Source organism: Misgurnus anguillicaudatus, chromosome 18 (assembly GCF_027580225.2).
Source record: "Misgurnus anguillicaudatus chromosome 18, ASM2758022v2, whole genome shotgun sequence".
NCBI classification, from domain to species: Eukaryota; Metazoa; Chordata; class Actinopteri; order Cypriniformes; family Cobitidae; genus Misgurnus; species Misgurnus anguillicaudatus.
In genome coordinates this window covers 6989500-7005176 of record NC_073354.2, presented here as the reverse complement: position 1 = coordinate 7005176, position 15677 = coordinate 6989500, and the positions used below count along the sequence as shown (strand labels likewise).

The 15677-nt window shown below is 39.2% G+C and overlaps 2 protein-coding genes across 2 annotated transcripts; one reads left to right on the top strand and one right to left on the bottom strand.

Moving 5' to 3' along the window:
- The first annotated feature begins 275 nt into the window (after positions 1–275).
- LOC129429808 (C-type mannose receptor 2-like) lies at positions 276–4696 on the top strand. The gene is made up of 4 exons (XM_073855691.1): positions 276–429; positions 503–859; positions 3813–4154; positions 4268–4696. Exons 1-4 carry the CDS (start codon positions 393–395, stop codon positions 4630–4632), a joined length of 1101 nt encoding a protein of 366 aa, XP_073711792.1. The 5' UTR covers positions 276–392; the 3' UTR covers positions 4633–4696.
- A 1506-nt stretch (positions 4697–6202) lies between these two features.
- On the bottom strand, positions 6203–10138 carry cnr1 (cannabinoid receptor 1). The gene is made up of 2 exons (XM_055186747.2): positions 9994–10138; positions 6203–8751 (listed from the first exon to the last, which is right to left on the bottom strand). Exon 2 carries the CDS (start codon positions 8722–8724, stop codon positions 7279–7281), a length of 1446 nt encoding a protein of 481 aa, XP_055042722.1. The 5' UTR covers positions 8725–8751; positions 9994–10138; the 3' UTR covers positions 6203–7278.
- Between the last annotated feature and the right edge of the window lie 5539 nt (positions 10139–15677).

The following is a 15677-nucleotide window of genomic DNA, read 5'->3' as shown; positions in this document are numbered from 1 at the left end:
ATTTACTTTCTGATTTTTATTAAAATTATATTTATGATATCACACTCTTTTATTATAAGGATGGCAAATTAATGTCTAATAACTTCTAATGTGACTTTGTAAAGAATTAATGAAGAGTTACTGAAGAATTAAGACACTCTGAGAATGTCTGGGTTATTTTTGACCCGTAATGGGTAAATATTGGACAGCAGTTGGGTTAAAACAACCCAGCATTGGGTCAGTTTTAACCCAGCATGTGTTCTGTCCTATATTTACCCATTATGGGTCAAAAATAACCTAGACATTTTTAGAGTGCATTAAAAGAGTTGACACATTTTAAATGAAATAAATAATTATCAGAATTGTAAAAAGGCGGAATAAAATCAACATCTGATGTTGTTTCTTTTTCAGCAATGGCTCAAACTGTATATTTCACACTTCTTCTCATTGGTGAGTTTGTGTTTCTGGTTTTATGTTTGGTTTATAATCTCATGAGATTTGACTCAAACTCTTTCTTTCATAGCTCTCTGTTCATTATCTGAATGCATTCTGCGCCGCTATTACCATATAAACATGAAGACGAACTGGACTAAAGCTCAGATATACTGCAAAGAGAATTACACAGATCTGGCCACAGTGAACAACATGAACGACATGAAACAAGTGACAAAGAGCGTGAATAACAGTTCCACTAACCTCATCTGGATTGGACTGAGGAGATCAAGTGTTTATACATGGAAGTGGTCTCTGGGTGATCCTGTGAACTATACTAACTGGTATAATGGAGAATTAAATGGTTCGAAAAATTGTGCTTATATGAGAAATGGAACATGGGGTCAGCAGGACTGTAATGTGAACATGAGCTTCATCTGCTACAATGGTGAGTGCAGCTTCTTAAAATTACATCAAACCTACACTTAACAAAACATGATCAGATGTAAACTTTACAAGACAACAATAATATACATAACAGAAACAGAAATCACATTCACTAATAACAAATATAATTGAAAAAAGATTTTTTGAAATCTGTTTACAAATATATATTTTTCACCATATATTTTTTGGACATTTTTTTGTATATTTTGAAATATGTTTTAAAAATAAATAGGGGAGACCGGGGTTGGTTGTCACAATTTTTACTCATGCATGAATTGCTCATCTTCAAAAAATCTTTCAGGATTATTGTTGTTGTGACTACTGATGTCAGGCACACCTGGTTTAATCAGTTTGTCCAATAATGGCAGACAGGAAACAAGAAGCTGGCTGAAGTTCAGGAAGTAGTGCGGCTGGGCATAATGTCATGGTTCTGCCATCTTGTCCTTTGTTTAATCTAGTCTTGTGGCAGAATCATGACAGACCCATGTTTTGTGTGGGTTCACGTGGTCTCAGTATTGGTTTACTAGACCACGTGTTCCCTGTGTCTTGTCTCTTTTACCCCGCTCCCTTGTTGTTCTCATCTTCATTGTTTAACTTCTGTCACCTGTTGCCCTCATTAGTTGTCCTCTATTTAAGATCCTTGCGCTCATCCCACCTGCCCCGTTTACCGCACCATGCCCGCGCAAGAGGAGGGGGTTGTGGACCCTCAGCCTCAGCCTGCGCAGCCACCGCTGCAGCCCCAGCCGTCTGCGCAGCCACCGCTGCAGCCCCTGCCGTCTGCGCAGCCACCGCTGCAGCCCCTGCCGTCTGCGCAGCCACCGCTGCAGCCCCTGCCGTCTGCGCAACCACCGCTGCAGCCCCTGCCGTCTGCCCAGCCACCGCTGCAGCCCCTGCCGTCTGCGCAGCCACCACTGCAGCCCCTGCCGTCTGCGCAGCCACCGTCTCGTGTCTCGTCTCCGCTGCCGGAAGCAGTGCCCCCTGTCCCTGTCTCGTCTCCGCTGCCGGACGCAGCGCCCCCTGTCTCTTCGGCGCCATCAGCTGCTTCCTCCCGTGCACCATCGTCCTGTTCCTCTGCCTGGTCCCCTGCCTCTGTCTCCATGTCCTCCCTAGACTCCCTTCCCAACCCAGTTAGCCCCGGTTTACCCACTCCTGTGTCTGCCCCTTTCCTGCCCGCAGACCCTGCCTTGTTCCCCATTGTGCCTCCTGTCCTCCCTGCCTCAGCCTTGCCTCAAGCTGCCCCTTCTGGACCTGCTTCACCTACCAAGACCCCCAAGCCTGCCCGGACTCCTCGCCCCAAGCCCTCTACCCCTGAACCCAAGACCCCTTGCCCACCCAGCTCCACCCTACCTGGACTTCCTTTTGTGAACACTGTTTTGCCTCCGCCCCCCTACCTTGTTTGTTGTTTTTATTATGTCACCCCAACCCTCTCGTATTGTATTCTTGTCTCCCATTGATGTTATTTGTCATGTTTTCTTGGTGTCTGTCTATCTGTCAGTCTGTCTTGTCCCATGGCTAGTGTTTCCCTGGGGAGCGTCTGGAAGCCGCTCCTTTAGGGGGGGATTCTGTCATGGTTCTGCCATCTTGTCCTTTGTTTAATCTAGTCTTGTGGCAGAATCATGACAGACCCATGTTTCGTGTGGGTTCACGTGGTCTCAGTATTGGTTTACTAGACCACGTGTTCCCTGTGTCTTGTCTCTTTTACCCCGCTCCCTTGTTCTCATCTTCATTGTTTAACTTCTGTCACCTGTTGCCCTCATTAGTTGTCCTCTATTTAAGATCCTTGTGTTTGTTGTCCTGTGCTTGTGCATTGTTTCCCATTCATGTGAGTACGCTGTAAAGCTGTCAAGTCTAGTCTAGTGGTTAATATTTCAAGTGTTCTGTCTAGTTTATTGTTAAGTGTATTCAGTTTTGTAACATAGTTTAGTCCTGTGTCCTGTCTAGTTTAGTGTTCACAAAGTCTTCCTGTTTATATTGTTTTGCCCCCTCGTGGGTTTTGTTTTCTGTTTTATTCATTAAATATCCTGAGTTAACCCCTTGTTGTCTGCATTTGGGTTCATCCATACATCCTCATAACACAAAGCCTATTGTCTACTGTGTAAAGAAATGAAATATTTTTTTGTGTTGAGACCTCTTTATTTAATGCTTTATTTTATTTTAACAGCAAACACAAAGACAAACAGTCTTAAAAGGTCTACATGTCGAATATTCTTATGTGACAACCCTGCAAGCTACAGTATGTGACAACCATCCCCAACTGACTTCTTGACAAACATGATAAGCTAGCTGCCACACCGCTTTAACTTGATCGCTAAAAGATGACTCAAAATAAAGCTACTACTTTTAGCTTTTTAATGAGTGTTTTGTTTTTGAATGACTAATATCCTACAAGATCTCAACACAAAAACAACACCAACATGAAAATTTACTCTGACCCATAAAAATAAAAAATTGTCTCCTAACCTCAATGTTTTGTGTCTGCTCAGCAAAATTTCAAGTGCAAATGAGTAAGCTATTAAAGGTCAACAAATTTATATCAAAATTGTAGCACAGCGCCGTGTAGTATGTCTGGAAAAGCAGTGTGACAACCAACCCATGAGACAACCAGCCCCGGTCTCCCCTAGATTTTAAAGCCTTTATATTCACGTTGCTTTTTGAAGAAAAACTTTCTATTTTACAAACCTGTAAAGATAACTAAATATAATATATTTTTAACTGCAAAATACTTTACTACAAAACTACAAAATACTACAAAACATATTTTTTGCCTTATGGGTACAAACTACGTGTCCTCTTAAAACTTAAATCTGTGTGAGTGTTTATACTTTAATAAACTCTGAGAGAAAATTGAGAGAAATGCAAACAGATAAAGAGTTCCAAAAGATTCACATCCATACTGTAATTAGTGTAGTAAGAGTCAAAGAAAATCATTAAACAATCTTTATTTTCTCAAACAGAGAGCAGTAAAGGACACATCATTGGAACTTCTAATAAAACATGGAGAGATGCTCAGATCTTCTGCAGACAGAATCATACTGATCTGACCAGTGTGAGGAATCAAAATGAGAATCAACAGATTCAGATGATTATGAATGACAGTCAGATATCTGTCTGGATTGGTCTGTTCAGGGACTCATGGGAGTGGTCAGATAAGAGTGACTCCACCTTCAGATACTGGCTGGCTGGTGAACCTAATAATGCTGGTGGATCTGAAGATTATACAACTGCCAGTGTAATAGATCAGGGACGGTGGATCGATTCGCGTGGAGATTTATCTTGTACTTTTGTGTGTCATGAAGGTAACAGAAGTTTCTTTATTATTCAAATTATCTCAGTTCATCACACAGTGTTTGTCCGGTATGTTTGCTTTGATCTCATGTGTAGTTTCTGTTTGTGGTTGTTGTGTGTTCAGATAAGCTGATACTGATCCAGATGAAACTGAGCTGGTCTGAAGCTCTGAGATACTGCAGAGAGAATCATGTGGATCTGATTTCAGTTGAGTCAGAGGAGATTCAGTACATGGTGACAGAAGTGATTCATCGAGCCTCTACTGACGCCGTGTGGATGGGTTTACACTATTACTGCCTCATGAACCTCTGGATCTGGATACGAGGAGAGGCTGTGTGCTATCAGAATTGGGCTCCAGGGAACGGGACAAAACTAATGGACTGCAACACTGAACACAGAGCTGGAGCAGTTCAGTCTGGAGGAGCTCATCGCTGGATCAGCCTTCCTCAATCTCACCAACTCAACTTCATCTGCATCAAAAAGGAATGAAATCATGTGTCTATCAATTCTTTTTTGTTCCTTGTTAATTATATTTTTTTGTTTGTTCTTAAGCATTAGGAACTATTTAATACAAACACACTGATTAATATAAATATTACATTATTGTATGTATGTATATATATATATTGTATCTTATAAGATATGCTCAAAATACTACAAATTTATGATGTTCGTAATTTTCACACGTATTGTTTTTGAGATATATATTTTAAGTTCTTTCTTTAGAAATGATTACACAATTCCTGGAATATTTGATTGTGATTATTGCTCAGTGGCAGCATATAAATTAACTTATTTACAGTCACATAAGTTTTCATAATTAACCGTAAAGTTGAGACCTACATGTCCTCCTCTGTCCGGGTTCAGAATTTTCTCTCAGGCACACCCCAGGTAGTGAAAATTGGCCACACCACTTTCAACACCATTACTTTGAATACAGGGGTACCGCAGGGCTATGTTCTGAGTCCACTGCTTTACTCCCTCTATACACAATACTGTTTCCTCGCACAGCTCCATAATAAGGCTGCCTACCTGGATTATGCGGAGGAACTGGCATTGTGGTGCCAGGCAAACCTTTTCTTTCTCTGAATGTCAGCAAAACCCAGAAGCTGGTTGTTTACTGCCAGAGAAGACAACAGCAGGGAATCTACACTATACTCATGATCAGCAGGACCCCGGGAGAGAGAGCGAGCAGCTTCAACCTTGAAGTGTACATCTCTGAGAGCCTGACCTGAACACATCACGTTCCATTTCAGGTGGAAAAAAACAACAAGCAATAGCAGTACCGCCTGTGACTGCTGAGAAGATTCAGGATCTTTGAAGAGATTTTGAAAACTGCTCATGTAAAGCCATGTAGAGAGTGGTACACATCTCTGTGTCTGCTCTCTCCTATCTGCATGACAATGTGCTGCAGTGCCAGGGGTGTAAAGATTCTTAAAAACTCCACCCACCCTGAAAATTACTGTTCAGACTGCTGCAGTCTGGTAAGCAAAATAGAGAATTGGGAGGAACCTGTTCCCTCATGCCATCAGTCTCCTTAACATGAATATAAACACCTCGTTAAGTATACACTTTTAAAGACTAGTGGTGTATTGTTATTCACACACTGCACTTTACTGTTACTCTGTAGTCACACTACTTTTTATTTCTTTACATTCTGTGCATTTCTAGCTTAGCTTAAATAGGTATTTTAGTTTTAGCTTATACTTTGAAATAGTTTGCACAGTATATAGAGTTTGTTAGTTTTTATTTCACTGAACGTTGTACACTTATATAACAGTGTGAGTGACACATAAATATCTGCAATCTTAAAACTTTCGTATCCATGATTTCTTTTCCTTACATAATAAAATCATTTTAAACCAAATCAACATTTCATTCCTGTGTTTCCTTTATTTGCTAAGTAGAAATAATACACCAAAATGACTGCACTGTAACAAAGAGGCTGTCACTATCCACTAGAGGGAGACAGAGACGTTCATTTGATGTTCTTAGGGTCACAGTTCTTCATCCAGAATATTAAACATCATTTTGATTGAAATATATATTTCGTACACCGTTTCAGTGTTCAGTACTGACTTTATTAAAAAACACTTGATACATATGTGTAAGAGCAGCCATTAAGTTTTGCTTTTGTATTTTGAGACATCACTTTTAAACAGAACAACTTTGGAACAAAAGCCACTTTTTATTTTAGGTAAAGGTATTTAAAGTTGATCTAAAGTTTTGAACAGTGCAAACTAAAATATCCACCACACTATATCACAGTTTAAGGCATTACTGTACAATCGCCTTATTTACATGTTAAGCTGTTTGTTCATGATGCATTCGTCTGTATTAACAACAGGTGCGTAAACATACCAGCTCATGTATTTTCTCTGGGGTTTGTGCTTTTAAAATGATTTTTTACTTACGTCTAAAAAATACATCAGCAGAAATACAAACAAACAATCTGGTTATTAAAACCAACACAACATTATTGTTATCATCATAATTATTAGTGCTTTTACATTGTCACTGTTATTTGTGACAGTTAAGTCCATCTTGTAAAAAAAGTAAATCCTTTATTCGTCCTGATCTTCACAACATTAACACTTAAGCATCATTTAATAGATCTGTGTCCCAAATAAAGTCCTCATTCTTATGAGGATCAACAGGACAGGCGCTCCCTATTCACCAACTGTATAATATATTATAATTCTTCTTCAATAATATTTGGCAAAATAAACAACAAAATGTGATGCTGAACCAACAAATAACACCACAGAGCTTAACAACATATTTACATATGATACATCTACATTTAAATTCATACTTACATTGTATTCATATTGAGAAGATCATTAGCCCCTTATTCCCATGAGAAGATATCATTGTTCAAAAGCAAAAAATTGAAAGTATAAAAATATAGTCAACTTTAATAAAGCACATCCACATATCTTCAGTTACACTTAAATAATATAATGGCAACGACAACAAAGAGCCCAACATATTCAAACAGTGTTTGAGATCCTCCTGTAGTACTTCTGAAAAAAACATTTGGCACTTGAGCAATAAACCGTCCGTGAACAATTCATCGAACCGGCTTTGTATTTTCACCTTTATGCATGAATACCTGCACGCAACTCCAAACCATCAGACGGCCTCCGCGGACGTCTCGGCCGAAACGGACATTGTCAGTTTGGCTATTTTCACAGTGGTCTTCACGCAGCTCTCAGCTGCGCGGCTGGCAGCGATGTGTTGATTTCGGTTTTGACAGTCCGACTCCAGGCTGTTGTCGAGCTGTAGAGACGTGCTGGAGACGCTCCTGCAACCCTGGCAGGTGGCGAGGAAGGCTCTGCGTAGGTCTTTACTCCTCAGAGCGTAGATGATGGGGTTGACGGTGGAGTTAAGCAGGCAGAGCATGCTGCAGAACGCAAACACCGTCTTAATGTTGTCATCCATCCGCCAGAACAGATCGTACACCATGATGGCCAAAAGAGGCCCCCAGCAGATCACTAATACCACCAGAATCAGCACCAGCGTCTTGGCCAGACGGATGTCCATGCGGACCTGGTCCGGCCTGACGGTCTGGACCTTGGTGCCGTCCGAAGAGTGGACGACCAGGCTTTTTTGCGACGTGCGTCTTAACATCCTCACCGTGTGGTGATGGGCCTTCCAGAGGATGTACATGTAGGCGTAGATAATGAATATGACCAGAACGCTGGTCACGCCGATCCAAAACATCAGATAGTTCTCATCTATTAGAGGAAAGATGTCGGAACAGACAGAGTTCAGACGTTTGCAGTTCCAGCCCAGCAGAGGCAACACGGCGATGACGACAGAGATCGCCCACATCATGCAGAAGGCGATCACAGCTTTGGTGCGCGTGACGATTCGCCTGTACGCCAGCGGCCGATGGATGGATATGTAGCGATCGATGGCGGTGAGGAAGAGGCTTCCCACTGACGCGGTAAAAGAGGCCGTCACGCCGCCCAGTTTGAACAGAAACACGTCAGGACTGTCTTTGCGGTGAAAGACGTGAAAGTCCAAGAAGCTGTAGACGAAGATCACGCTGCCGAGCAGGTCGGCGATGGCCAAGCTACCGATGAAATGATAGGAGGGCCTGCAGCGCAGGGTCCGTGACCTCAGTATCACGCACAGGACCACCAGGTTTTCCAACACCGTGAAAGTGCCGAGCGTGAGCGACAGCACGGCCACGGCCAGCTGTTGACTCGGAGTCAATATCATGAAACACTCCATGTCCATAAAGTTCTCCCCGCACTGCAGGCTGCTCCCGTCTTCTCCCAGGCTCCAGTTTCCGAATCCATCAGAGCTGTTGGTGGGATAGAAAGGGATACCTTTCAGGATGAGCTCCTCATCCGGTCCGACTTTATCCGAGAACGAGCTCCTGCGGTAGGCTGAAAGCGGCTTGTGCAGAGGGTATCCGCCTTTGGCGAAGTCGCCATCGATGATCTGATCGTCGTAGCCGATGTCATTTGATCCCAAGTACTGCAGTCCGGATGTAATGGTTCGGAAGGTGGTTTCTGCCACTCCGTCCAGAACGGCTTTGACGTCGGACTTTGAGGCAGGGAATAGCATGATCGAAAGTGCTTGATAATAGGAAACCTAATGGACGAAATGAAGAAAATAAGGTTTGTTCCAAAGAGTCAACAGAGGATATCGAGCTTTCGACAGCTCAGTGGATGTTTGGCTGAGCTCACAGATAAATGCCCTCTCTCAGTACGGCTGGTTTGTCCTGCATGAATGGCCATCCAGGGATTATTACTCTAAGACACTCTGGCTTTGAATAATTGATGTGAGAGATCAGACTCAACCTACAACAATATCCCACGGTTAATTACCGAATATATCAACACCATTCATACTGAATGACAACAGCTGACTTTATATTGGTTGTATGACTCTGAAACCTATCTTAGGGATAATGAAAACATTTCATGCAGGTTTGTTTAATAGATATTAAAAATTAGTTACAGCAAAATCACCAGGTCTGGTGGTACCCATATATACACGCAATGTACATTTAACACTGGTGATGTTGCTGTGATCCTTTACTATACTCTATCTAAAATATTTGATCAAATATGTAACACTTTACAATAAGGTTGTATTTGTAATAGCTAACAAGAATGAGCAATTTAGTTTATCAGTATTTAATTATTGTTTGTTAATGACAATACATTTATTCCATGTTAGTTTATTGTGCATTAACTAATGATAACAGATACAACTTTCAATTTTAATAATATATTAGAAAAACAGAAATGAACATGAACTAAGATTAATAAATGCTGTAGACGTATTGTTCATTGTTAGCTAATGCATTAACTAATGTAAACAAATACAACCTTATTGTGAAGTGTTACTATTAAATATATTATATAATATGCAATAATATTTGAACACTGGTTTGTTTCAACTAATGGTTGGTTAAAATATGCCGTTGGTTTAAAATGAACCTAGAAAATCTCCGGTTGGCTATTTAACGAAACCATTGATTGAAATAACTCAACATTTTAGTACAATAGATATTTATATTGTCATAAACATATAATGCAAAATTAAAACTGAGTACTAAATTGTAAACTGTTTTTCAAATCAATCATGAGAGATTTAAATTTACCTCAGTCTCTTAGTTTGGGTTGAAATATCCTAATGAACTTGACCGATATTCAATCATTTGAAAACGATCATATTTAATATGCGTTTGAACACGATGTACGCTTCGTATGAAATATGAAACTAACTTTTCACTTATAAAAATTTGACATAATCGATGTTAAAACATTACAGAAGCGCCATACACTACAAGTGTAATAGCGAAATAAAAGCAGAGATTGATTTTACCTTCACATAGCTGTTGTGGGTCTTCCTCACTGATCTGCAGCACACTGTTGAGTGAACACTTCACAGGGAATGAGATGAGCTTCAGCTCCGCGCGCATCATATATGACGAGTCACGTGACCGCCGACATGCACGAGCGCCTTTAATGTCAAAAATGAGAATAACTCCAATGTGCGCGCGCAGACCACCTGCTTGACTGGTTTACAGTGATTCATTTTTTACATGAATATTGCCGGCATCTTTTACAGCAATGAACCGCAAGAGTCTGTACAAAAAATATATGATTAATTACATATTCTGAATAGTTTATTAGTAATTTAAGTGTTTGTCTGTTTTGAAATTATTTCTTTATTTGTTTGCATTTCAGTGGTGGTTCCCATACGGCAAATGTTTAAAAAAATTAGTTTTTCACAAATATATTTTTTGGCCATTTTTTAAATATGTAATTTTTTAATAAACATTTTTTAATATATTTTAAAAAGAAATATATTTTAAATCATATATATTTACGTCATGAAGAAAAACTTTGTATATTTGAAAAGGGTAAAATTAAATATATTTTCAATTGCAAACATATAATTTTTATATATTATACATGCTTGTTCACTTTATACTTAAACTTTATATATTTTATGTGAACTTTTATATTTTGGCCAGGAAAAATATATATTTTTTGCCGTATGGGTTGTAAAATTAAAATGTATTGGTTGCCCCTGAAATAAATGTATATTTAAAACCAGATACATTTTTTGCGGTATGGGTTAGTGTATACATTTTATAACCTAGGTCGCATGTAAAAATACTGTAGTATGTTTAAATGTTTAACCTATCAAGCTGTATTAAAATATATAGTAATTATTGAATAATAATCTGTGGTATTAGTTCTGTAGTGTAGTAGTAAATTGTTAAACTGTTGTAAACACTGTAGTACACTTTATTATTTTCTATAGTTGAAATTTGACTAGAGTTTACTGTAGTAAACAGTATGCTGACAAAAGACACTTATTGGTTTCACCCGAGGTCATGCGTTCTCTATTACTGAGCCAACCAGATAAATCAGGAGTGTTAGATGAGGGGGATATCCAAAATAATTGACATTCGGGATTAATGTAACACCCATTCTGTCACCCTGCGTCCAAAAATAACTACTTCCATAATATATAGGCCTAGTATAGGGAAATCGGGACAGTAGACCTATGTGAATTGAGCAGTATGTCCAAACCCTTAAAAACAGTGTAGGAGAAATACCCAGATGGTCTGTTTTGCTGAGATTTCTCAGTATGCATCGGATACTGTAGATATTTTTATATCCCATGAGGCATTGGGAGCTGAGCTTTTATGAAATTTAATGAAATATATGAAGAGTTTATTAATAAATTTGCATAATCCAACATCATAGAAATAGGGCTACCAACTAAACGAATTGATGTTGTAACAATGTTTAATTCATGATTTTGAGCTGTGTCGTGTAATTTTTTTGGTGGCGGGGCACTTAACAGGGAGGGTTGAACTTGACACAAAAAGGGTCTATGCTTAAAGAGGTCATAGCATGAAAATCTGACTCCTTACATGTTTAATTGCTATCATTGGGTCCCCAGTGCTTCTATCAACCTAGAAAATGTGATAAAGAACAACCCAGTAACTTTTTGGTAAAATATTCTCTGCAAGCATGTGAAAAAATAGGTCATTCAGATTTCACATGTTTTGTGATGTAGGTAGCAAGTCTTATTACAATGGCACTGCCATTTAGTGCAGAGAGAGAGAAAGAGAGAGAGAGAGAGAGAGAGAGAGAGAGAGAGAGAGAGAAAATAATTGACAGCACAACGAGTTTCCATTTCAACAAACCACCATTATGGTGATCAGTGTTTGCACATCCAAAAACTGCATATTTTTACTCACACCTACAAAGTGATCATTTTAACATGCTGTAATCAATTATCTGTGGGGTATTTTGAGATAAAACTTCACATATATACTCTGGGGACACTAAAGATTTATTTGACATCTTAAAAAAAATCTAATTATATGACCCCTTTAAAAAGTTTGACAACCACTGGCTAATAATAATAATAATAATAATAATTTGTTACATTTATATAGCGCTTTTCTGAAGCACTCAAAGCGCTTTATATATGAAAGGAGGAATCTTCTCAACCACCACCAATGTGCAGCATCCACCTGGATGATGGGACGGCAGCCATCTTGCGCCAGAACGCCCACCACACACCAGCTTATTAGTGAAGAGGAGACAGACTAATATAGCCAATTAGTATATATGGGGATGATTAGTAGACCAATGGGCAAATTTGGCCAGGATTCCGGCACACCCCTTTTCGAATGACATCCTGAGAGTCAGGCCCTCGGTTTAACGTCTCATCCAAAGGACAAGACGTTAAAGCTTATAATAATATAGAAATAATATAGAAAAACATGAAAATCAGTGCACTGGAAACAAAAATGTTATGCACTATTATTGGAGTCAGAGTTTACAGGTGTTTATCAATATTTACAACATTTATCTAAAGCTGTGTCTCATCTGGGAGTTCATTCTGTCATTTTCATAAAAATTGCTTATGGGTTGCACATATTTTACAAAACATACAGTATTTCTATATTGTCTACTTTTGGTTATTTCATTTTGTAATACACATTACATATTTGAGTATAAGCCTTTTTTGTTTTGATTTATTTGTAAGCCTAATGTACTGCTGGAAGGTTTTATTGTCTCCCCAAGTCGATTTTAAAAATATTTAGCCATTCAAGCATTTCCTCCTCTGCATTGGTAGAAAATCTATGTTTATTTCCAGCACAAATGCACATTTTACAAGAATAATCAATAGTGAATCTCACTGAAGCTCGTATAAAACAAACTATGTATTAAGTCACTCTCTAATGTCTAAAAACAAATTATATAAAGCTTGTTTGTTTGTTTATTCCAGCCATGCCATTCCTAAAACTTTGGCAATATTCATGGTGAGAAGTTAAGAAGTTAATCCATACAAGTTGGGGAAGAGGCACTTTGGCATCTCCAGTTCACCTAACCTGCATATTTTTTGGCATCTGGCGGGAAACTGGAGTACCTGGAGTAAACCCACATTGACACAAGGGAGAACATGCAAACAGAAAGACCTCCTGACTTACTGTAGCCAGGGCTCAAACCGAGGACCTTCTTGGTGTGAGGCAACAGTGTTACCCACTGAGCCATTGTGCCACCCAAATTATATACAGTACACACTAAACATTTACACGATGTACAATAAATAAAAATACAAATCTGTGATGGCAGTGTCCCAACAGATACCGAAAGAGAAAAGATCCACCAGTAAATGAGCAGAAACCTGTTTGTTATTCTGGAGAAGTAGAGGATTTTAGAGGAAGGGCACAGGCAGACGATAATTTGTGACTCTGTCTGTGAAATCCAGACTGAAGGCTTTTAATCAAATGATGAGATTTGGAGCATTAAAGTTTGATTTCATTCACATCATTCCTATATTTGACACGGCCTTAATCAGTATTAAAGATATCAAGGTTATATTTTCACTAAATGTTCTTATGTAGGATGATTTTATGTAGATGACAGTAAATCACACAAAATAACTAATAGGATCACATTTCACATGATATCTTCCTTATAGCTACACAATGTTCCTAATTTTAATTAGTTATTGGTTAGCAGCAGAGTGAAGCCACATTGGGGGCTTTTAAATGGACGGGAGCCCATCCCACTGGGTTGTAATTTAACCCATGCTGGGTTGTTTCATAAAACATAATCCAGCATTTAGCTCAACCAAGAGCGTACCTTAAATCTATGGGGTCTGGGAAAAAGCGTCTCCTGGGGAGACCGGATGTAAAACTTGTGCAATACATACGCCGAATTCCACTTTGGCGTGCATATGATACGCAAGTCCTTCCCATTCACTTAAACGGGGCATCTTTTTTTGTCGTTTTATTTATTGGTTTCTCAATTTTTTTGCAATTTTTTACCATTTTCGCTTGGGTTTAGGGTTAGAACAACTTTTTGTTATATAAAAATGACATCCTAACCCAAACCCCAACTCTAACCCCAACTCCAAGCGACCATGGCTTAAATATGGACAAAAACATTAAGAAACTTGTATATTAAATAACCTCATTAAGCAAATCTAAAATGTAACCCTAAACCCAAGCGAAAATGGTTTAAAAAACAGAAAAAAATTGAAAAACCAATAAATAAAACGACAAAAAAAGATGCCCCGTTTAAGTGAATGGGGAGGACTTGCGTATCACATGCACGCCAAAGTGGAATTTGGCGTATGTATTGCACGAGTTTTACACTTCGTGCTATTTATACGCAACCTCAGGAGACTGGGTAGGAACAACACATACCTGTATTTTGAGAAGGACAAATGTTCACATCTGCCACCTAAGGGCAGCATTTTTTTTGTGTGCATAATATACTACATAGTAAATACTACAATACTACATAGTAACATGCAGTAAGATAGGTAGGATAGAAAAATGACATAAACAGCATTACTCATTTTGTTGTACTGTGCAGACGTAAAGCTGCACCATTACTATTTTAGTTTTATTTGCAGTGTGGACTACCAGCGTAAAAAACGCAAGCAAACAAAGATGATATACGCATGCATACTAAAATACGATCTTAACTTTTATTTGCAAAGGGTTGCAGAGAGATTTCTGCTGTGCTCGGTGTTCTTTGTCCTCTTTTAAACTGTAAAGCTATAGAAATGCTGGTGTCCTCTAACCTCTTCACACAGACAATTGTCAGTGTGCGCATCTGTTGTTAATTTGGTCTCCTAGTTTCCAGCCACAATGTCTAACACTGCTGGTCTAGCAATGAAAATCCCACCTTCCAGTAAAAATCCACAATCATTAAGTCTCTCTGTCCTTGCCAACCTTTGCACCTGCACCTGCTTTGCACCTGCAGAGTAGCTACAGTAGGAGAAAAAATGTGTTTGTTAGCACCCTTAAACTAACTTTGGCTTTACTTCACTGAAAATCATTATGAGTAGTCGACTACACAGCAAGAAGAAATGCCACTGAGATGACTGCTGGCAACAAAAACAGCTGTATAGCTCATTTGGTGTTGCATTGGCAGGACAAAATGGTGTGCGTTAAAAAAAAAGATAGCTTGAATGTACTGTAAGTTGCTCTGAATGAAAGGGTCTGCCAAATGCATAAATGTAAAAGATTTTGTGAGCCTTTCTTAGACACAACATATGGAAGATGTCCTGTAAGGTTGCCGATGATAAGTTCAGCTGTTCTCAACTCGCTGGAGGGCCTTTATAAACGATAAGGGAGCAGATGCTGTACCACACACTCAAGCACCCAGTCAAGATGCTCTTAATGGTGAATCTGTAGAAGTTGGTGAGAATTTTGGGGGGGGCAAACTTCTTGAGTTTCTGCGAGAAGTAGAGCCGCCGACAGGCAAATTTTACTACTGTGGTGGTGCACAGGGACCAGGACAAGTTGTAAAAGAATTTGATGCTGCTGAGTCTTTCCACAGCGGTCCCACTGATGTTTAATGGGGTATAGCCGTCCTGCATTCTCCTGAAGTGAAGGCCACAATTATCTGTTTGGTTTTGCTATCATTGCACCACTGTGATAGCGTTGTAAAACTCATCTCTGTGAGCTGTCTCATCTCTCCAGGATGGAGGTGTTATCAAGAAACCTAAAGATTATG

Bases quoted from the DNA above. Each gene is read 5' to 3' on its own strand.
- LOC129429808 (XM_073855691.1), top strand. From the start codon at position 393: ATGGCTCAAACTGTATATTTCACACTTCTTCTCATTG. The intron at 430-502 runs GTGAGTTTGTGT...TTTCTTTCATAG, and splicing joins TTTCACACTTCTTCTCATTG to CTCTCTGTTCATTATCTGAA. The intron at 860-3,812 runs GTGAGTGCAGCT...TTTCTCAAACAG, and splicing joins GAGCTTCATCTGCTACAATG to AGAGCAGTAAAGGACACATC.
- cnr1 (XM_055186747.2), bottom strand. From the start codon at position 8,724: ATGCTATTCCCTGCCTCAAAGTCCGACGTCAAAGCCGTTCTGGACGGA.